Source organism: Tribolium castaneum, chromosome 6, assembly GCF_031307605.1.
Source record: "Tribolium castaneum strain GA2 chromosome 6, icTriCast1.1, whole genome shotgun sequence".
Classification (NCBI taxonomy): domain Eukaryota; kingdom Metazoa; phylum Arthropoda; class Insecta; order Coleoptera; family Tenebrionidae; genus Tribolium; species Tribolium castaneum.
Genome location: NC_087399.1, coordinates 11,972,867 through 11,995,424, shown reverse-complemented (window position 1 = coordinate 11,995,424; position 22,558 = coordinate 11,972,867). Strand labels below are relative to the sequence as shown.

Genomic DNA, 22,558 nt, shown 5'->3' with positions numbered 1-22,558 from the left:
AATACTCTGAATTCTAAATATATTCTCAAAAATCATGAATTTAGAATTTGGAGAACTTGGAACTGGTGACTCTCATTGAAGAATAGTATTCACAGAAAAAAGTTGGTCAAAGACTAGGTGTGCGACAATCAAAGTTTGGCGATGAAATCAGGAAACTGGCAGCTACAGTAGGAGACCAGGGCAAGGCAAAAAACGTAAAACAACTAACGCAGAAGGCAGGCTTTTAGGTATTACTGCTAAAAGAAAACGTTTTTGTACCTCAACAGAATGAAAAAATGACCTTCAAAATGCGACAGGTACAACAATTAGGTTAGATACTGTTAGGAGAAGGCTAAGTAATGATGGACTAGAGCCATATCGTCCCGCCACTGGCCCAATTTTAACCGCAGCTCACAGAAGAGCTCGGTTGGAATTTGCTCCAGTGCATGAAAACTCTATTCTGGTATGGGGAGATATATCTCTTGAAGATCGCACAAACCTTGCAGTTGTTGACAACGGTGCAATGACTGCTTTAAGATTCAGAGACAAAGTCATAGTTTATAATACCCATTGTTGAACCATTCGCTGCTCTACATGGTACACAGTTTATTCTAATTCCCGATAACGCTAGACTACACATTGCAAATATTGTGACAGAAGAGCTTACAGCAGCAGGTATTAATATTTTAGTCTGGCCACCTAAAAGTCTTGATTTTAATCCGATTGAACACATCTGGGACAACGTAGGAAGGCAGATGAGAGCCCTTGAAAATCCTCCCAGGACATTGCAAGAAGTGTCTTTAAGACTACAAGAGATTTGAACTGCAGTACGACAAAAGAAATTGCAACTCTAATTCAGAGTATGCCTAGAAGAATCAGAGCCTGTATACGAGCAAGAGTGGTCATACTCGTTATTAGTAAAAAGTGTTTCAAGTTTTAGGTTCCATAAAAAAATACAAACTTCCAGTTGCCCAAAGGAAAAAAATATATTTCAAACGGTAGAGTTTCTAACACGCTTCAATTTGATGCTTTAATATTATCTGAATTTTTTATGTGATGGGCTTGAAATGTAAATAACTACATTAATTTTTGTTTTGTTTTTAAATTATAGCAATCGTTCTCCCATAATAAAATTACTACTATTTTTTAAGTGAGAATTTTGATACTGAAGTAGTAAAAAACTCAAGACGTTTTGCGCAAGTTAAATTTAAATTTGGTTAAGATCAGACAAATGTTTTATCTGTCACCTTTGAAAAAACAAAGCTCGTGTCTTTGCTTGATTTACAAAAATTTATACTGTCATTACTTGTCAGACAAAAAATTATGATTTGTCAGTTAAAAAGTGCCCCTACCAATACTCCTTGAAGAAAAAACTTGAAGAAAAACTCAAAATGGTGTTAATCTATGGTGAATGTGGCAAAAATCCGACCCAAGTTGCACAACGGTAAACGGAACTATTTCCCAACTTACCAGGAACATCCAAATCGAAAATTATTTCGTCAATTTTAAAGTAAACAGAAATTTTGGTCCCAGAAACAGATAAACAGAAATTTCCCTATGACCCATGATTTAAATCAAGCATTGGTTGCAAATCTTGTGACGAATAATCCAAATTTTAAGGCTAAATGAAGTCACAATGCCACAGGTATTAGCCAAACTAGTATTCACTGAATTCTAAAACGACACAAGAAGTAACCGTGTCACACTGAGGTGCAACAAGAGTTACACGATTGACACCCATTTCGAGTTTTTCTTCAATGGAGTATTGGAATGGCATTTTGTAACTGACAAATCATTACTTTTAATTTGACAAGTTAAAAAATAGGAAGAATTTTATTATAAAAAAAAAGATTGCATTAATTTGAAAACAAATTTTTTTAAATCTAGTTCTTTGTATTTCACGCTCATACTATGAAAATTTGGTATAACGTTAAACCATAAACTTGAAGCGTGTTAGGAACTCTGTCGTTTACTATATACGTTTTTTCTTTTAGACATCTAGTATTTATTTTTTACTGACACTAAAACTTGAAACACACTGTATATATGTTTTGTTAAAAAAAATATTAGTTCTTTTGTTTTATTAACGTTTTGTAAAAAATAGATTGGATATAAGCAAATATATACTTAAAAAAATATTTTGTGTTGGCACCAAACAATATACTTCCACAATGAAGGGTACTTTTCAAAAAATATTAAATTTTAGTTAATATCCTTTAATTTTGTGGTGAAGTGTATTTATTTGTTGTTATTAACTTCAAGATATGGTTAGGTTTTAAATTTTCACAATATTCTTCCATTCTAATATACATTTGCAGACAAAAAAATGGGACAAGTCGTGAAGCAGATTTTCCTTGATTAAAACGAACTGAAGTTTTAAAGACACTACTTGTAAAAAAAATCCAACATAATCAAAACAGTCAGTTCACATTAGCAATTTGGTTAAGAGTGGATTTTACAATCGAAGATAAACTCCTTATAAGTTATTCGTGGTATAATTACTACGATTATAATTGTTATAACAAAGTATTTTTCAAAATTTATTCCCAGGATAAAGTTATCCGACGATTGCAAAATCCACCCAAAAACGGAAATACTTTCTAAAACTGAGGACAGTTGGTCTATTAGTCAGATTACTCTCCGCAACAATATGGCCAAAAATTATTTTGTTTTCAAAATTTTGAAAAAATGGAGACAAGAAACAATAAATAGAAATCCTGGGTCTGGACGAAGAAACGATTCTAATCAAGAGCAGGTTGAATTTCCTCAGATGTTTAATTTGTTATCATGTGAATCACATCATATAATGTTACACCAGCGAAAAAAATGGTCCTATTTTTTTATCCATAATTGTACTAACAACTGATCCCAATATCTACGGGCTTATTTTGTAGCTTTATCGTTATTTTATCGAGATCGTTATTAAACGAGAATCGCTGTTAAAATATCGATCAGATAACGATTTTTGAGAAAAAGGTGATGTAACTGTGATCGGTATTTTTCCATAAGGATCTAAAAAATAACGACAAAGTTAAAAAAAAATAAAATGAGTAGTTTTTTAAATCATTTCTCTAGTTACTGTGGACACTGTACGCTGTACCATATATTCTTTTGGCTTAACTTGCTGCAATTGTAAGGCCCCAACTTCCTTAACTCAACAATCAAATTATACAGAAGCTCTCAAACCGATTTTAAATTTTTTATTTTTGAGAAAACCATTCACGTAGGAAAAAAATGGTATAAAGGTTTTCGTTCTGATTTTGCCTCATAAACTCACCCTAAAATTCTTAGGAGACCATTCCCTAACACCATGTGTCTAAATCTGTCAGAAAATGAAACAGATCCTTTAATCACCCAAACTTTAAAAAATTAAGAATATGAAGAAAGGGACTTGCCATTACATCAACAAAATTTACATTTTCAACAAGATGAAGTCCTACCCCACTATGCAGTAGACGTGCAAGAATGGTTGGATCAAAGATTTCCTGTCAAAAGTCTTTCGAGCACTTATTTAACTAATTATATTCTTAATTAATTATAAACTTCAAAGATCATAAACTCTAAAACCTTTCATGATTTTTATTTAACTATCGTTTTGTAATAAAAGCCCACGCAATATTTGTCAACATTTATAAACTCGGCCTCCACAAGTCCTTACAAGAGTCTGCTTTTATCGGGCTATTGGAAGGGCTTTCAAGTCGTTCAATGGTGCATACAAATCTCATCTATTAAATAAACTGTAGACCCGTCTACACTTCAAAGCGATTGTAAGGAGGCAAATAAAGTCCTATTAAAGTATTTTCAAATGGCCATCCCTTAAACTGTAGTATTTAATTTTCTCCGAGCAAATTTCAAAGCAACCCTTCTTAGTAGGTGTTGTAATTTAAAAATCTTTTAAAGAATTCAAATTTTCCGGGAATTACGCTCGACCTCGTGGTTTCAGCTCCTCGCTAATTAATGAACAAGCCGGAGCAAATATTTATAAATGGTTGCTCCTGATAAATAATATTTTCTAACTTAGTAAACAATACTTAATTATAAGTTTGCAGTGCAAGGGGTTGCGAGTTATAAATTATATTAACAAAGTGCTTCAGAAAGTTTATTTCAATTTATACCCCGGTTAGTATCGTTCGACTTAAAGAGAATAGTTAAGGAAGCTGTACGTCTCTCATTAATAAAGTTTACGTCGTGAATTTCCTCCAATAAAGTCACTATACTTATTTAAAATACTTGCGAGCAATTCGCTCAGTTATGATTATGAACTAAACACTTACGTGCACCTCATCTCGAGCTCGAATTGTTTTGCCATTTCCAATCTCTAAATTATTGTCAGGAATTTTGTTACAAGTCAGTCCATAATTTTATATCACCCTTAATTTAAATTTGCTTGAAAACTTTTACGACTGGGTCCACCTAAGTATGTTACTCTAAAGTGCAACTCAACATTAAAGCTTCAGACTGCAAGTTATCCCATAACTACTATGAGTAAGTATGCAAGCTTATTAAGCATGTCAAGTTGTTTTTTAACATAGATATTATTTGTTAAATCCTCAAAATTTCACAAACTATGTTCTGTTTCTTTTTCATCTTTAACTTCAATTTCAACTCTGGCAGCTGTCATTAAAATTTATTATGAAATGCATGAAAGACGGTGGAAATGGATGGAAATCAGTTGCAAGTGATGAACGAACCGCCAGGAGCCACGATAATTGTGTACCTCAACGAGCCATTCAGGGTTGAATTTATGTAGAATTTGTTTAAAACTCAGAAGCAAAAATTAAATTTGTAAAAGTCAAAAAAAGGGTTTTAGGTAAAATCATACGTATATAAGTCTTGACATTAACAACGGTTCAAAAAAATCGTTGATGTCACAGCCATTTTATTTATTATGCCATTTGTATTTATCATTTAGTAAAACTCTGGAAAATAAGCAGATGCTTCTCTTGAGTGGAATTTAAGTTCCAGATGCTCGTTAATAAGGTATGTAATTAGGTTAAAAGCAAAGTTGCAACTATCAAACATTTTGCAATGAAATGGTAATTTTAAAAAATTACATCAAAATACATACAGTGGAATTTGTCTAAGATTCCATACAATTACAACTTTAACACAAGAAAAGAGAAACAAAATTACATTTTTGTTCATCTTTTGATAAAATTAGTTAATGAATTTATTACCGATATCCTTTTTCTTTAAGCCACAGCGAAGTTTATGATGTTAGATTATACATTTTCGTTAGATATTGAAGTAAAAAAGCAATTTTAATTAACTTTCAGTATTTCTTTGACAAGACTTAATACGCTAAGTCAAAACACTTGTTTCTATCTTATTAAGAAATTTCCATAACCCGGTCGTGAATCTGAAATGAGTTCGTAAAGGCAAAACTGAATTCAATATTACGTTCCCTCCACAATGGGGGGTACATATTTTACAATATTTATGGAAATATATTCTTCGCTTGTAGATGTAAAGTGTATTAAAATGTCTTACACTATTTAAGTACAGAGTCGTAAGTAAGTTATTTAAATCCTGAAAAGTTTCGATGAAATATTTATTCTACTTGTGGGTTATTGAAACAACTTGAATTTTCGATTTAGGTATTTGAAATGTATTTGGTCGGAGAGAAAGCAATAAACAGCCTTTTATCGTACACATCTTTGCTTTTAACACTTTTATGCTTTGGGTTCTACTTGACAGTGTCGAGTCTTTTTTTATCTGTAATTATATTCAAACTAGTAGAAGATAAAAAATGACGAATTCAGTTTGTACAAAATTCTCAACAACTGAAATTAGACATTTTCAGAACTATCACATAACAGTTACATTTAATTAAAAAACGACTACCTACTAGTTTTTATCGATTATAAAAAAGGGCCTACACAATACATTACATTACAATGAATTATTTTTCCAAAATGACTTCCTCCGAGCTCTAGCAAATGCTAATTACCAGAGCTTTCTGAAGTTAGCTCGCCGATTGTTTTAAATTCGACGAATAAGGTTGATTCAAAATTTAGTTCATATAATGAAAAACGAACCGATTTTTCATATCTCATGCTATTTCAGTGCCTTTTGTCCTAAATCCTTTTAAACCCAATCCTAGATTTTGTCGACAATTTTACGTGTCACCACTGTTTTCATCGTTCAACAGATTTGCCACTTAACACCTATTTTCTCGATGCATCTAATCCTCAAATTTAAAGTTGAACTATACTCAGAACGTCCGAAGAGGAGTTCTTCAAGCAAGCGCGTGAACGCAAAATTTGAAATTGGATTTTCAAGAAAAGTAATAAACAACTACAATTTGTTCCTAAATTCAGTCACTACCTCAAAGGTCAGTTTATATTTCATTTTAAGTATTAGTAACCGAGTTTAAACGGGTAAAAAGTCGATTTAATTTGTTGATCTATTAAAAAAACTGTAAGTTCAAATTGCTTAAAAAAAATATGGTGACTTTTTAGGACCTTAGCAACAATATACATGAATTTGAAAAAAATTGAGTGTCATTTAAAAATAAAATGAAAAAAAACTCAATTTTTAGCCATTTTATTTTTTCATTAAAAAATGGTACTATGTTTTTTGATAATTTTTTGTATAGGTCTTGTATATAACTTACTTGTAATACTATTTTTTTTTTCATGCGATTTGAACTCTAGGTTTTCGCATATAAACATTAAGATTATTACGGTGTTTACCTCGTTATAACTTGGTTACACGTATTTAAATCAAGATAAGAACTGATCTGTGGGGTAATAAGTGAACCTAGGAATATCATCCAAACGTGAAAAAACGGTTTTGTGTATAATTTTTCTTAAAAATTGAGTATCAAACTAGTGCATTCGCACGCCCGCCTGGACGGTGAGCCTAGTATAGTTCAACCTTAATAAATTTTACAATAGGAAAAATAGTAACCATTGTCCAGCATTAAGTTCTTTCTTTCGAGCTCCATTAAAACCCGTTTCAATTTTAATTAATGCGATTTTTTTAAAATTGTCATTTATATTGTTCGTCTTAAGTTTGTGTTCTTGTAATTTTTGGCACCTTCTCGATCAGAAAATAAAGGATGAGCGGGTGGATCTCATTTATTTAGACCAGAACTAGACAGTCAAATTTCGTCCGTGTATGTCTTAATTATGTGGCAAATTACAGAAGTGAGTAAAAACGTGAATTACACAGCGGTATCATAAAACGAGATTATGTCCTGGTCCCAAGCGTACTGTAGCATTTACGAAGTCGTAAAATACTTATACCTCTCAGAATTTACATATTTTCAGTCATTATTATAGATATATGGTGACAATAAGCTTCAGACTCCCGAGACAATCTGACTTAATTAATAACAAAAAAAATCAGGGGCATTTTTGTTTTGTCTGATTGATAGCGGAGCTATATTTGAGCTGGATTCAGTTTTCAAAGGACTGACGGCAATTAAGTCCAAGTAGCCGGAAGCGATAAAGTGTGGTTACTACGCGCGATTGCCATATAAATTGAGCAACGTTTCTTTTATTGAAGGAAGATGAATTGTTGTGGTGTCCTATCTAAAAACGATTTGTTAAAAGGGCAGACGTATTGATAAATGGAAAGAAATTTTGTTAAGGACCAAATATTGGAAAGCAATATAAAAGAACAACGAAATAGCCGCATGAATATTACATTTATAGGGTGTAAAGTTATCAGTTTTAGAATGCATAATAATACTCCAACGAGATTGGACATTGTAATATGCAATCTCAATCATTATGAATTCAAAGCTGAGCTTGTGCAAAATTTATATAAAAAGTATTTTGTTTGAGTTATATTTTTGTATTTAAATAGCAAACAGCAACACTCAAAGTTTTGTTCATTTACTTTTAATAACGTGCTATCTAAACCACATCACATTGAAGTGGCAAGTGATGTTTCACATAATTTTACAAAACCTATAATCGGAATAACAGAATAATACAATAGAAAAAAGCATGTCGTTCACCGGCATCAATAACTCAAAAATCATTCGTTTGAACATGCAAATGAAATCAAACATTTTGCACTACTTTAGATTAGAAAGACTGTATGCTGAGTATCACAAAACTTTACATTTAATTTGTTATAGTGGCCACTGAAATAAATTCAAATTCAAAGTCTTCAAATTTCGTAGCAATGTATAGCAAAATTGGTTTTTGGGATGTGCCACTACCGTCGCCGGTGAACGATATATACTGGCTGTTCCGTTTTTATTGTTACAAATTTAAAGGGGTGATAGAACATTTAATTTTAGGACAAAAATTTTTTATGAACATATATCAAAAAATACTTCGTAAGGGAGCTACACCCCCTGAAAGGGGTGCTTTTTGTAGTGAGTTTTTCTCAATATTTCAGAAACTATTCTAGATAAAATTACAAAAGTTGGTACAGTCAATAATCTTTATACGCATAATCGAATTCGAGGATCAAATGTAGAAATTTTTAATCAGGGGCGTCCCAAACTGGGGGGGGGGGTGTAGGGTAAAAAGTACTCAAACTATTTTGGCTTTAGTTTTTTGACACTTTCAGTGACATAATCATAAATTCCATATTTTTTTATACAAAAATGGTTTCTTGTGTTGTTTCGATACATCTCACTGATTTTGAAGTAAAATTAATTTCAACGTTGGCTAACAAACTATAAACAGCATAAAAATCAGAGATGAACAGAGGCTTTCGCGGTCAGAACCTGTCCTGAAGGTGCCCCTTACAAGCACTGGCAAAACGTCGACATTTTCTTACAAATTGATGTGTTCTAACCCCAAAAGACTCAATTTCAATTTGGCTCAGGTCATCCTTCCTGATTTTCATTGCGGTTTATGGTCTGTAACATAAATTTTAAATCGATTTTAAAATTTATTAAAATTTAAAATTTTACTTCTTTCAAGCCAGCAATGTACAGAAATTATACCCTAAATAATCTTTAGAGTGTTAAGGTACACTTACCGTGGCTCCTGGCGGCCCTTTCTTGGATGAACTTTCTAAAAAACATCGCCAGCACTTAAAATAACGCAAAAATTATTCACACATTACATTTATCACTTCTGGTTCACAATTAGTTATTATTTTTTTTCATTTCATTCATTGTAAATTTTAACAATAGCTGTTAAAATTAAAAGAAAAGTGAAGTTAAAAATTTGATACCCATTAATTTAAAATTTTGTAACGAGAATAAAAAAGTTTGCAATCAACGAAAAAATGTAATTAATCCGTTTGTTAATGGGCGACTAATAATATCAATTATTAAAGCATTGAATCGCTTTTGCTAGTTCGTGCTTCAAACAGTACCTATTATTAATAGTCTTCTGTAATAAATTATTACTTATTAAATAACAATATTTTTTATCCAACTCCCAAAAACGCGCGTTTTTTAAAGTGTGAAGATTATAAATGGCAACTTTTTAATGAATTTTTATTATAATTACAATCAATTCCATAACACATTAATTATTTCCAATTTTTGTAATATTAATATCAGTATTCATGATTTCAAAGTGTAGGTATCAAAAAAAAAACAAAACGTAAAGTACCTACTCGTGGATAACTCAATAATCCACATATACTTTAATACACTATTTCAATTATGGATACCCTTAAAAATGATTGTCAGATTAAGAATGTATTTAATCGATAGTCAAAAGAGTGGATTCAAACAAAACAAATTATTTAAAAACATTTAAATTAGTTAAAAAGGAAAGAAACATCTTTGTACTTTTATTTATTTTATTTAATTCAAAAGAACTAAAATCAATGTAAAATGAAGTAGAAAAGACCGGGGATGTACAGATTATTTAGAGAAGCCTAATTTAGAAATAGTAACACCTTTATACGAATTTCAAAATCATTTTTATTATTGCGAATTCGAAAAATGTTGAAATACAACTGAAACCTCAAATGAAAAATTCTGTGGCAAAGTGGAATTTACATCAAACAGTTCAAATCAATCCTAATGAGTAATGAGTAATGACCGAATGATAGTTTGGATGGCTGTCCTAATATCCCACCTAAAGAAATTCAACACAACATAAAGTTCGGATGTCACCTTCCCTTCAAGCAAGACGTATCAATATCGCAGCCTTCGATTTAATTAAAATCGAAACGTCGCTAAAAATATAAAGTTTAATTACTCCCTGCCCTAAACAACCAAAAACAATTTCTTCGTTCAAAAATTTTCAAGAGCACAAACCCCCTTAACAACTTTTTCTCAAATAGAATTATTTGATCCGTTTAACGAAAACCTAAGACAAATAAATAATTGACGACCTTGATTTGAGATAAGATCTTCAAAATGCATTCAATACAACAGAAAAATACTTAAGAAAATTAGTTTGTAGAATTAGCTACTAAGCAAAAAAATGCCATCCACAACAAAACCACAGTGCCTTTTTTCCAGTTTGCGAAAAAGCTGACCATCAACTGACAAGGAATTATAGAATGTTTCAAGAAAATCAGCTAAAGATTTATGCGACAAAACATCCACAAATTTTCTACCAACATTTTTTTACCAAAATTTTTACTACGGCAAGTTCGTTAAAAAACTTTAGCACACATTCAAAGAAAACAGATGTCAATATTTACTTCGGGTTATTCAGGAAGCAGGTAATGCATAAATAAAAAAAGCCGCTAAAAACTTTCTCTTCAAGTACTATTTATATTAATAAGTAGTGATTTGTAGATATACCAGAGATCGAATTAAAATGAAGAGCAAAAAAACAAAAAATCATTTTTATTAAATCTAAACACATGTACTTAAGCAAACATCCTGTATTGCGGAAACGTTACAAAAACTTGCAATAAATTAAATAATCTTTTTACCAACTTTTGTGCAATTTTGTGCACTGGTCTAAATAATTTCATAATTTTCATAACAAATGAAAGGTTCAAAAAATAATTTAGTTGCAGTAAAAAATAATAGTTTATTTCACATTTGCAATAAATTACGTATAAATAAATAAATGGCAACAGTACGTTTGGTAACACAAATTATTACATTCACTATTACTAAATCTAGGATTTAAAAGTAGGTACGTAATTAGAATATCGTGTACCTGTATCGCTTACCGTTGTCATGACTAACACAATTTAACAAGTGTAAACATATTGAGAAAAAAATCACAAATCCAAAACAAATGTTCAAACCGAACAAACGCACGAAACAAGTGAGGTCACTCATCTTCTTCTTGCAGGCCACTGACAATTCGGTGATCATCTCTGAAAAACACAATTGTATGAATAATAAGACGAGCTGGGATTGATCTGTTAGTTATAATTGCAGCAGCAGTTTCTCAAGGACAATTTCATGTATTTCTATTAACTCTGTCCAATCACTGTAATTGTGCAGACATCATTAATATTGTTTCCTTAATAATCCCGACACTGTAAACACTAATGAATGAATTTGAGAAACTCACCTTTCTAATTAAATTAAGTGCTTTAGTTTTTATCGATTCAAACTGTTCTACTTATGGTAAATTTCACTGAATGTTTACTTTCTTATTGTTGAACGGTAACTGCTTCACGTGCAAAAGTAAATGGTTCAAATACCTCTTCATACTCAAGCCCAAGTGGATTAAAACTGCACTGCGTGCTTGCTTTTTCTTTTGCTTATTATTATTATTCCATTGAGTAGGGGTTACTAAATATAGCATACACGCTCGATTCGGTTTGGTGGTTATTTTTAAAACGTGCTGTGATTGCGGATGCGCCATTTGCGATTTAGCAAGTTTATTTCACATTGATTAGGTTAGTGTCCTGTTCGAATTAGGGATAAGTATTCGCATATTCTACACGGTGTTCCGTCTAAACCACACATAAGAAGTATTAAAAGTTCTATATAAAGATATTTATCTGAAAGTTGGTACTAACCATAGCCATTTTTGCACAGTTTGTCATAAAAATATTTTTGATCAAACTTAAAAACGATAAACTCTGTCAAAATTGTGATATTCATCCCCTAAAAACAAAATAAATTCATTGAATGTTGGTTTAAAAATAGTTATTTATTTACGAGTAAGAGTGTAAATCGGACGTTTTATTTAAACGGGTGGTTCATCATCCACGAGGTGAAATAAATGAACAGATTTACACGAAAACAAGTTGAATACAACATTTATTCTTCCAATTAGACTCAACAAGGCTTAAAATTGCTTTAAGTTGTTAAAAATAATCTGACGTTTCGTAATGAGAAATGACAAACAGTTTCAAAACTGTCTTACACAGGAGAAAAACCGGAAATTTTGACAGTGTCAAAGAACAAACTTTAATTTTTCACATTTTTTCATTCAGTTCCATGGCAAAGTATGAGAATGGACCTATGGCTAGTAAATTTCTTAATCCCAACAAAAAGGTATTGTAACTTGAAAACTAATAAACATAAGTATAGGGAATGTTAATACAGATCGATGCAGAATTAAATTCTCTAACATTTAGTAAAATAAAACTTTTGGCATTTCATTTAAAAAATGAGTTATGAGTTATTAAATTTCTCAAGACTTAACTTTAAAAACTTGAAGTTTTTTATTCTTTTTTAGAAATTGGAAAACACCAAAGAAAAGATCTAGGCTTCCTCTTTCAAATAAGCTGAAAAATATTTCCAAATTTTTAAAAATGGCTGTGTTATCGCTTTTTGAACTAGAAGGTGCAAATGCAAAAAAAAACAAATATTTCGTAAACAGCTAAATTTAGGTATAGTGGCGGTCAGCTCGGTTTGCGTGTGCGTCATCAATTTCATTTTTTCATTACCAACACAAAACTGTAAAAAAATTAACAAAAACAATGCAAATTTAAACAACTAAGGGGTATCTAAGGGTGGTATCCTTGAACATTAATTTACATATGCACTTCGACAACACCGTCAAGTGTCACGAATTTGTCAAACTGACATTGACAGTAAATTATAGACGTCATCGCATGGTTGTCGAAAGTGTTATCGGAGTTAATCGCAAGTATTTTCTGTTCGTTTATTGTGTTTTGTGATTTGCGTTTCGTTAGGTTTTTGATTCTGCGTTTATTATTTCTTGTTTTGTGAATCTGTATTTTTTGTAACAACTCATAATTTAAACACTTCGTAACCTCAAAAAATATTTGATAGTTTGTCACCGCTATGCCCCTGCTATGTAAACGTAGTGACAGAAATGTCAGATGACGCACACGCAAACGGAGCTGAGCGCTACCATATAGGAAGAGCTTATGAAAACTACCTTAAAATGACTCAAGTAATTCAAAAACGTATTAAAAAATATAGCTTTCCATTTAAAATAACAAAGGTGATGACGACGATGCCCGGTATAACCGGAATATGCCATCTGGAAATTATTTTTATTGAGTAGAACCTAAAAGATTACGGTTGTACACAAATTTTCAGGTGACTGTCATTATTAGAACTTCCGATACTGCTAATGCAGGGTTTAGATGGAACAGCCTGTACGACAGTAAACAAATACAAGTGGAGTGACATTATAAGCTCTTCGGGTGTTAATTAATCGGCTTTAAGTCCACATTTAAATAGTTCGAAAAAATTAAATAAAAAATTAATTGCACAGTTTAGGGCCAGATACTAATATCAAATACGTAAAATGTACAATTACCCAAAAAGACAATTTTCTGAGTACAAACCTTTATAGCTTGTTTTAATATACAAGGGTTGTATTAACGAGTACATATTTCATTTAGTTATTAGATAAAATGTCAGTATATAACTTCATTTCACCTTGAATCGTTATCGTTAATTTCTCTTTGTCACATTTTTTGTTAACTACCCTGTATATCTTGTGCCATATTTGTTGCTACTTCAGTTGGAAAATAAAACTCATTTTACACATTTAATAAAGAACCTCGAAGTACAGGAAATCGAAAAATTTCGAATAAAATTCATGTTTTTTAGCACATTTTTGCAAAAAATCTTTGGACAAGATGATTTTTTTTAACTACGTCCATGTATTTTGTATTCTACTACGGTCCGAAGTATGAAGTCCCCTAAACATAGAGAGTTAGTCAACCATTTTACATGAAAAAACAAATACTCAACTAAAAAAACAAGATCTACCTACCAAACAGTCTTATTCTAGGCTTTTGAGACGACCTACAAAACTTGAGAAAAAAATTTTTTATAAGATAATTTCAATTTGACTAAATTCAACTTATAATTTGATAAAATTCGAAATTCACCAAACATTTCTGAACAGCTTGTATGTCCAATAATAAACTATGTACAATAAAAATGATAGTGACGTTAATTTCTTTTTATATTCAATTACAAACATTGTATTTTAAGAATACTTGTTTTGTTAATGCAAGGATCTAAGCTATTATACTGTTTTAGATAAGTTTTCTACATTAACATGTCAACAAAAATATATAGCTACAAACGAAACGTTTGCGAATTTTACCATAAATAAATAACATTCACATAATGAAACTGAGATTAAAGTTATACATTCTAAGTACAAAATTTTTACACTAACTATAAGGATTGATATCTGATGGTAGTACAGTTCTAGCGAAACACAATGCTTCGGTGTTAAATTATTGACTAAATAGTAGTGAAATCACATTTCACTCTGCCTTAATTGTTAGCTCGTTAGTGCACGATTGCATTGTCATTTAGAACATGATGTAACACTATGTGATAAAGGAGATGTGATTGTAACACGATAATAATACTTTCCTCTTCCAAATTACAAAAAAAAAAACATCTAAGACTTCCTTGTAAGTTCAACAGCTGCTGTGAACTAGGAAAATAAAATTATTACAAAATCGCACCTTTTCACATATAATTTATAAAATACTGTCATATTCGAAACCTTGCATTTTAGATGCGTTTTAATTTGCATTTGAGAAGTAGCATTCCATTCACCTACACCTTTCATTTCCTAGTTGACATTTTTTCGCATCTGAATGCATTAATTACGTAAAAGTACACATTACACAAATTCAAGGTAAGATACAACCAGTTCATTCTGATTTTTAAGTCACTGAGTCGGTGCAATTTTTACGAAATTTTGTGCAAAAATATTTCTTACTTTACCGTGCAATACAATATGCTTGAATTACTTTAGCATATTGCGAGTTTAAACAAAAATTTTGTTAACCATATAAAAAAAATAATCAATAGACTGAAAAATGCTGTTGATTAGCAAAATCTTACCATAATTAAACCCACTGATTTGTGTGTAGTGCGTTAGCAACTATGGACATAGGACTGATTGGAGAAAAACTGTAATAATAGTAATTTTTGTATTAAGTGCGCGAAATGAGTGTTTTTTTAATGGCGCCTGAGAATGTTATTTTAGTCGAGACCGCCAGGTCGAGACCTAAAAGACATTCGAAGGCGCCATTAAAACATGAATTTCGCCACGAAATACAAACAACGTTTTTTCTACAGCCTCCAGATGAAGAAAAAAGTAACAGAAATTAGTTGGAACAAAATGGTCTGATAAATCGAGTTGCTTGCATGGTTACGATGATAAATAAAAGTGATAGTTGCGAAAAATTTGTCACAATAGGTATTTTTGTTGAAGAAGTGTGATGGATTTTAGCAGCGAAAACGAAATAGATGCAATTGCAAGCGCGGCAGTGTCGAATCTTTTGCCTGCTAAATCAAGACCGCAGTACGAAAAAACGTATCTTCAGTTTCGGCAGTGGTGTTCTATGAAAAAGATTGATCAAGTAACGGAAAATGTTTTGTTGGCGTATTTGGAAGAAAAGTCTACCACCTTAAAGCCACCAACACTCTGGGCCCTTTATGCGATGTTGAAAGCCACCTTAAACGTTAAAGAGAATATCGATACACGTAAGTTTCCGAAGTTAGTGCCCTACCTGAAAAGCAAAAGCGTAGGTTACAGAAGCAAGAAGTCGCAAATTTTAGACAAAGAAGACATTAGCAAGTTTATTAATGAAGCAGATGACAAGATATATTTACTGATGAAGGTAAACTTATCATATTAGTGTAATACAAATCAAAACAACTCGTTTTATTTATAGACTGTGCTAATTTTGGGTATATCGGGAGCCCTTCGACGTGAAGAATTAGTTAAAATGAAGCTAACTGACATAGAAGATAAACAGTCTGTCTTAATTGTGAAGGTGCCTGATACAAAAACCCACTGCGAACGAATATTTACTGTTTCAAATTTAGAAAATATAGAAATTGTCAGAAAATATAGAGCTTTGCGGCCTCCACGGGCGACTAGTGACCGTTTATTTTTAAAGTATACCAACGGAAAATGTGTGAATCAAAATGTTGGAATTAACAAAATCGGAGAGATACCAAGTTTGATTGCAAAGTGGCTTAACAAAGACGAACCTAAAAAATATACTGGTCACTGCTTCAGAAGAAGCTCTGCCACTCTTTTGGCGAATGCTGGAGGTGATCTAATTTCAATTAAACGTCATGGGGGCTGGAGAAGCAGCACAGTGGCAGAAAGTTACATCGAGGACTCTTTGAATAATAAAATTGAAATTGCCAATAAAATTCAACCTTCTTCCTCCACAGAAGAAAACAAAATCACTCAACCTTCTACATCGGCTTCTTTTAATGGCGAAAATAACTTTCATTTACAAGCGTCTTCACTCAGGCCTCTGGGGATAAACGGGGGCACGTTTTCGTCATGCACATTTAATTTTCATATGTCAAAGTAAATATCTATTATTATTGTTTTGTAATATTGTTCTGTATAATTATAAAACCTTTAAAACTACCTCTCATTATCGATCCGTCTCTTCATTTCGGTTGCTGTTGATGTCTTTTCGTGTTACTAAAATTGTAACAGAAATAAGTTGGAACAAAATGATCTGAAAAATCGAGTTGCCTGCACAGTTAAAAAATATTATTTTTTCACTGTGAAACCGTGAAAAAATAATATTTTTTCACAGTGAAAAAACGTCAAACTTCGCGCATAGGTAACCATGCATAAATGTCACGATTTTTTGACGGCTGTAGAAAAAAAAAATTATTATAACACCCATAAACTTATCAATACACAGTTATTGTATACAAAATATTACCCGCAATGAACAAATGAATGTTTCAGTGTGTTTATTCGAATTTTTAAATTCTCTTCGCTCCAGCAGTCACGATTATGACATTGTGTTTCACCCAAAAAGCTGCAATAATTTAAAAAATGCCAGTACACGACTTTATGCTTATGAAGAATTTTTTATTAAAGTGCTGCAATAAAGCAAAATTAGTTGTAAAAGTAACAGCGACACAACGCATAGCTTCCATCCAACAATCTCATTTTTATTATTATCTACTAAAGTGCCGAAATATGTCAGGCGTCAATTTAAGCGAACATTATTAAAATGGTCGACATCCACCATCTGTCTAACGTAAATGTAGTTTATGTCATTACCAAATTGTCTCTAACAACATACTCGAAGCGTGAAACGTGCTTTCATTCCGCTTTTCGCCAAGAATCGACGCAATCATTGAACTCGGAAGTGGTCTGAACATATTTTTAATGGCTCCCATGTACAATTCAACCTCAGTCGACTAGAGATCAAGTGCAAACTTTTACCTTCATTAATTAAACTGACCACACCATTCCAAGCTTTATTGATTCCATCAGGTCAATTTAATTGGCAGAAAGGCCGGGATATATGGGCTACAATGTTTAATGCCTTTCTGCACCCAATTGTAAATTACACCCTCTGTTACGAGAATGAAAAATTTCAAGCAATTACTGTTCATAATAGCGGCCAGTCGACCTCGTCGAATAATTCTTTTACAGCTAAGACAAAACCTCACTTAGCTCGTTTTACGAGAACTGGTGATGTTATTCTTTGAAAAAGTCGGCAAACTCGTCGTGTGCAGAAAGTTTGGCGTTTTGCATGCATTTACATCGAAAAAGGTTTTGGAGGAAACAAAACAATTAGGCCATTATCAAATATCAATTATGATGTTCACTAAGGATTAGATTGTTCTTTAATCTACATTTCAATCACACATTGTGATACTGATAAAACATAGCAGATAACATAGACAACACATAAAACATAAGTAATGACTAATGAGTAGTAATGAGCCAAATGTAATGAAAAATTCAAATCTCACAATTAGGTAGATAATAGGAATACTATAACTAGGAACAAGTAATTGTTTGGCTCAGTGTTTTATTTTCTTTCGTAATTTAGTTATTAAAATCGCTGACAACTTTCCAATATTGAGACAGCGATTTTTTTAAGCTGAACTTTAAATTTGGGCGCTTATACCACAACTAGCTGCACATGTACTATTAGTTATTTCAAAACTATAAAAACGTCAACGTCGCATTTCCGCTCAAAATGAATTGTTATAATTTATTAATACACTTTAAATTAATAGCTAATGTAACTTATAGTTTCACTGAGAATAACTATTTTTTTTATTTTATTAACCTTATTTAAAAAAACAATTCGGTAAAATGCGACGTTGGCGTTTCTATAGTTTTGAAACACCTAATAGTTACTAAACTAAATACAGGCTGTATCAGAAATATGTGTGTTAATTTTGCCACGTAATAAAGCTCATTAAATACAACAAATTTTCTGTATAACGTTTAGCAAACTTCTTATTTATAATATTTATTGTTTTTCTCATTCCTTTTATGTTAACGAGTGTTTAATAATTAGTTTATATTCATAACAACAATTTTCATTATTAATTTAAATTGTTTAAATTGTCCAATTCTATCACAACAAAAATAGTTCTACTTTTTTCATATTTTTACCCATAGTCTGGTACACATTTCAGTATTTTTTCCAAATTTTAAGTAAATTTGCAAATTTTTATTTAAAAAAGTCACAAATAGAAAAGATATTTTATTTGCTGGATTCTATTACCTGTTAAAATTAAAACACGTATTTCTGATACACCCTGTATACACAGGTGGCATTATGTTAAAAGTGTTATTTTGTAAAATAAGAGCAATCAACAACATCCACCAAAACGCGGTGAGCGGCAAATTATGTAAAGAATGGAGTGTTATACTAAAAAATGAAAATTTTTATACGGATAGCCAACAACAAAATAGGAGACCCATATTTTTTTATTTTAACCAAAGCTCAACCGTTTTGGAGAAAAATAATTGAAAAGGTGAAAATTCCTGGCCTGACGTCAGCAATGTTCCTTTTTGAATCAGCCAGTCACAGAACTTGAGATAGAAAACTGGGCCAACAAAGATAGCTTGAAAGTCGTACGTTTTTTCTTAATTTCTGCCTCTGTTGTTTTACATACGACTTCAGATGTGCTGCAGGAGCAGACATTTTACCAAAACACAAATTCCTGCAAAATATTAGCACACAACACAGTCACAATCGACAACGCACGGTTTTGACATTTGTATTTGACATTTACTAACCCAAACGTAGGTCGTAGCGTTAATTGTATGCAGCGAAAGACTGACGAATCATTAGTCGAAACATTGCTTACGTCACAGCGCGAATTTTCTATTATTACTAAAAAAGTACCGATTTCAAAAAACTCAGACCGACATTACTAGACATCATTTTGTGTCTACTTTCAGAATCTGCAATTTCCAAAAACTTTTACTTTCGAGTATAACACTCCATTTAATCAAAACTGAAAATATTTTATTTTGGCGAAAATACTCAATTGGTCGATTTATTAATTACGAGTACTAATAGTAATTCTGCAAAAATGAAAATGTTTGCACAATTATTTCGATATAAATGATAATGCATAAGATGATTTAATAACATAAAATCTGAAGAAACCCTTTTTTATTTTTTTAATAAATGTTAACAAAATTTTTGAGTCAACAGTGATGATAAATCTGGAAACACTTGGCACAATCCATTGTTGAAATGAACCCATGGTTACGGTATTTGTCTATAATGTCATTATAGAGCTCCTGTATTGGAAGAGTTGGGACACTGAATGTCAATTCTCGAAATTTTGTTTCATATATTAGATGTTTCAAAAGTATAAAAACACCAACGTCGCATTTTCTGTCAAAATTGGCTGTTATAAATTATTTATGCACTTCAAAAAAATAATAACTAATGTAATTTATACTTTCAATCGAAGATCTAACCACTAATAACAATTTTATCAATCTTATTAAAAAAAAATTTGGTAAAAAACGTCGTTGGCGTTTTTATAGTTTTGAAACAGCTAATACGTCCATTGGAATGTATACAAAAAAAAATTGGGATAGAAGTCAGAAGTGTTACACTTCAAATTTGGCGAAAAGTCAAATAATTTTTTCAAAAAGTGTTTCCATTTTTCGACGACTAACTGCGTTTAGAAATGGTTTAGACTGGCAGTCGTCGTCAATTCACTGTTTTTCTTGATATGAACTCCAAATTTTAAAAGAGATTTCTTTGGAAATTCAAGAATTTACGTCCAAACTCCTCATCATAAACATTTTTCCCGTAACTTTAAGAAATAGTAATCCGAGAGAAATTAAACCTTTCCTGCTAAGTTTTACGTTTATTATTAACAAGCATTTGGAAAAGTAGATTGTCTAAATAATGTTATGTACAAAATCTATGAGATTTTGGGAATTTGTCTACGCATTTGTAAAATACGTAGGTACTTGAACCCAAAATTGGGTCTAATTTTTAGGAAGGTTAAACCTGGCGCTGCTTAGCCACCTTTAGCATCTACGTAAACTTTAGATTCTGTTTCAAATTATAAGTTTATTGGAATTCACGATTATGTTACGATTTTCACACAAGAAGACCTTCAATATCATTTTTTAGGAAATTTAAAAAGACGACGAGAAATATGAAGGGTTCTTGATGACCAATTTTTGGGACGACATGTTTAACTAAAAATTGTGACTGAAAGAATAGCACTTTTAGCATTGAAGTATGTTTTAAATATGTATTTACTATAAAAATAATTATCGAAAAATTTCAGATATGTAAACATTAATATTTCGAGGTATTCAATTATTTTCTTTTTTAAATAGTAATCCCAAAATTCCTACGTTTCCTATGTCCCCGGTTAAATTTGACGTAAAAGTATGTAATTTTATACATTTGACATAAACCTCTGACATAACTTACTAACAAAAAATTTAATAAAAAACATGGGGTTACTTTTTCCAGAAGAAAGTCCTATCGCTTCTTCATCTCATTATCCCATGAAGACTCCTCATGTTCAGAATCGGAAAATGAAACATATTGCTTGATGTACGAAGAATCTTATCGTCTTAGCGCTTATGGTGGCGAGTGGGTGCAATACACACGTTGCAAAAGATGGTATGTTTTAAAGAAAAAAATTTTTGTAAAAAAGGTATGTTATTTGATTTGTAACCATTTTATTATTTTTAACCATCTAAAAATAATTCTTGAGTCAACTAATCCCGATGACGGGTTTAGTTGACTTACCCTGCACGCCAATCAAATAAGAATAAGAAGTATTATCTCAGCTCTATTAAAGTGATATGACACAATAGAATAGCCCGATATATTTTGAATCTTTCGGCACACTATGACTAAATAAAAACAAATAAATTTATTAAAAATTATCATCTAAAAAATTAGTCAACTAACCCCGGTCTCCCCTACCCAAATCGACGGCATTCAGACTGGATATAGACTGGATCAAACAATCCATACTGGTTCTCTTACAAAGAGAACTTAGTCGGCGCTGATGTACGAAAACCATTGCAGAAGAAGCAATTTTAGAAATTTAGAAGAAGTTCACTGATTATAAAAGAACTTAGCCACCAAAACTACCCAAAACAATCGTCACAAAGTGCTAAAATTGGAAAAGTTGCACCCATATCGACTTTTTGTCGATGGTTTTTTCAACAAACTGAAGAAAATAGGGATTTCACGAAAAGTGTTTTCTGAACAAATGAAACAACGTTCATAAAAGATGAGGTATATAATACCCACAATAATATGAAAAAGAGTAGAATATTGTTAGTGCTTGAAAGAATGACAGTATCTAACAAGCAGCCGTACTTACCTTTTTCAATAATTAGTTTTTATATTTTTAAATTAGATTTTTATTTCGAAAACGAGGAGACTCTTATTAATAAATTTTTTTGTGTATGAGTTCTACTCATAGTCATCTATTACTTTATTTTATTTGTCAGGTTATATAGGGGCCACTCTGTATGCAAGGTGCAAAGTGCAGTGTAAAGTTGCAAATAATTTTATTGGAACAGGGCCCAGAACCGTTTATTTCATTATTATTACTTATTTGTAGACAAACATAATCGTGAAAAACTTTTCATAGTATAAAGTGGATGAAATAAAGATGCCAACGTCCGCATACACTTTCAAATTCATAAATACTGTAAATTTTCAATTTACAATTATGCCGCAATTAACTAATTTTCAAAAAACAGTTATTCCAACCCGGTTGCATGACGGGGTGAGCATAAGAGCAATCGCCTGTTTCGTTCGGTATATAAAGGAAATCTTCAGTATAAAACCGTGGCTCGTCTAAAGACAGCAACAGAGAATCATGGGAAAATTTGGACGGAAAGCTGACTGAGAGTATGCTTAGCACAATTTTTGCGGTCATTCGCCTAAGTGGAGTCACTCATTATTAAACAAAAAATTGAAGTTGTAATTTTATCAAGTTTACTAACTGGACTGATGGTCATCCCTATAG

General features: G+C 31.6%; 1 protein-coding gene and 1 long non-coding RNA gene across 4 annotated transcripts; one reads left to right on the top strand and one right to left on the bottom strand.

Annotated features, from left to right (window-relative positions):
- Positions 1 to 10,884: 10,884 nt before the first annotated feature.
- LOC103314586 (uncharacterized) lies at positions 10,885 to 12,197 on the bottom strand. The gene is made up of 2 exons (XR_511710.3): positions 11,394 to 12,197; positions 10,885 to 11,193 (listed from the first exon to the last, which is right to left on the bottom strand). It is a non-coding gene; the product is annotated as an uncharacterized LOC103314586 (long non-coding RNA).
- Positions 12,198 to 14,847: 2,650 nt separating this feature from the next.
- Positions 14,848 to 16,679, top strand: LOC107398862 (uncharacterized). Of its 3 annotated transcripts, none has more exons than XR_010334629.1 (3): positions 14,848 to 15,772; positions 15,825 to 15,909; positions 15,964 to 16,679. XR_010334629.1 is itself a non-coding variant. In XM_015984409.2 (3 exons), the coding sequence occupies exons 1-3, from the start codon at positions 15,508 to 15,510 to the stop codon at positions 16,618 to 16,620; spliced, it is 1,014 nt and encodes a 337-aa protein (XP_015839895.1). In that variant the 5' UTR covers positions 14,867 to 15,507; the 3' UTR covers positions 16,621 to 16,679. The 3 variants fall into 3 exon arrangements, 2 of the variants coding, with proteins under 2 accessions (XP_015839895.1, XP_015839894.1); XM_015984409.2 differs by having other exon boundaries at positions 14,867 to 15,772; positions 15,818 to 15,909; XM_015984408.2 differs by having other exon boundaries at positions 14,869 to 15,909.
- The last annotated feature ends 5,879 nt before the right edge of the window (positions 16,680 to 22,558 follow it).

Excerpts from the sequence above, each read along its gene's own strand:
- LOC107398862 (XM_015984408.2), top strand. The coding sequence starts at position 15,508 with ATGGATTTTAGCAGCGAAAACGAAATAGATGCAATTGCAAGCGCGGCA. Across the intron at positions 15,910-15,963 it reads AGATATATTTACTGATGAAG|ACTGTGCTAATTTTGGGTAT; the intron begins GTAAACTTATCA and ends TTTTATTTATAG.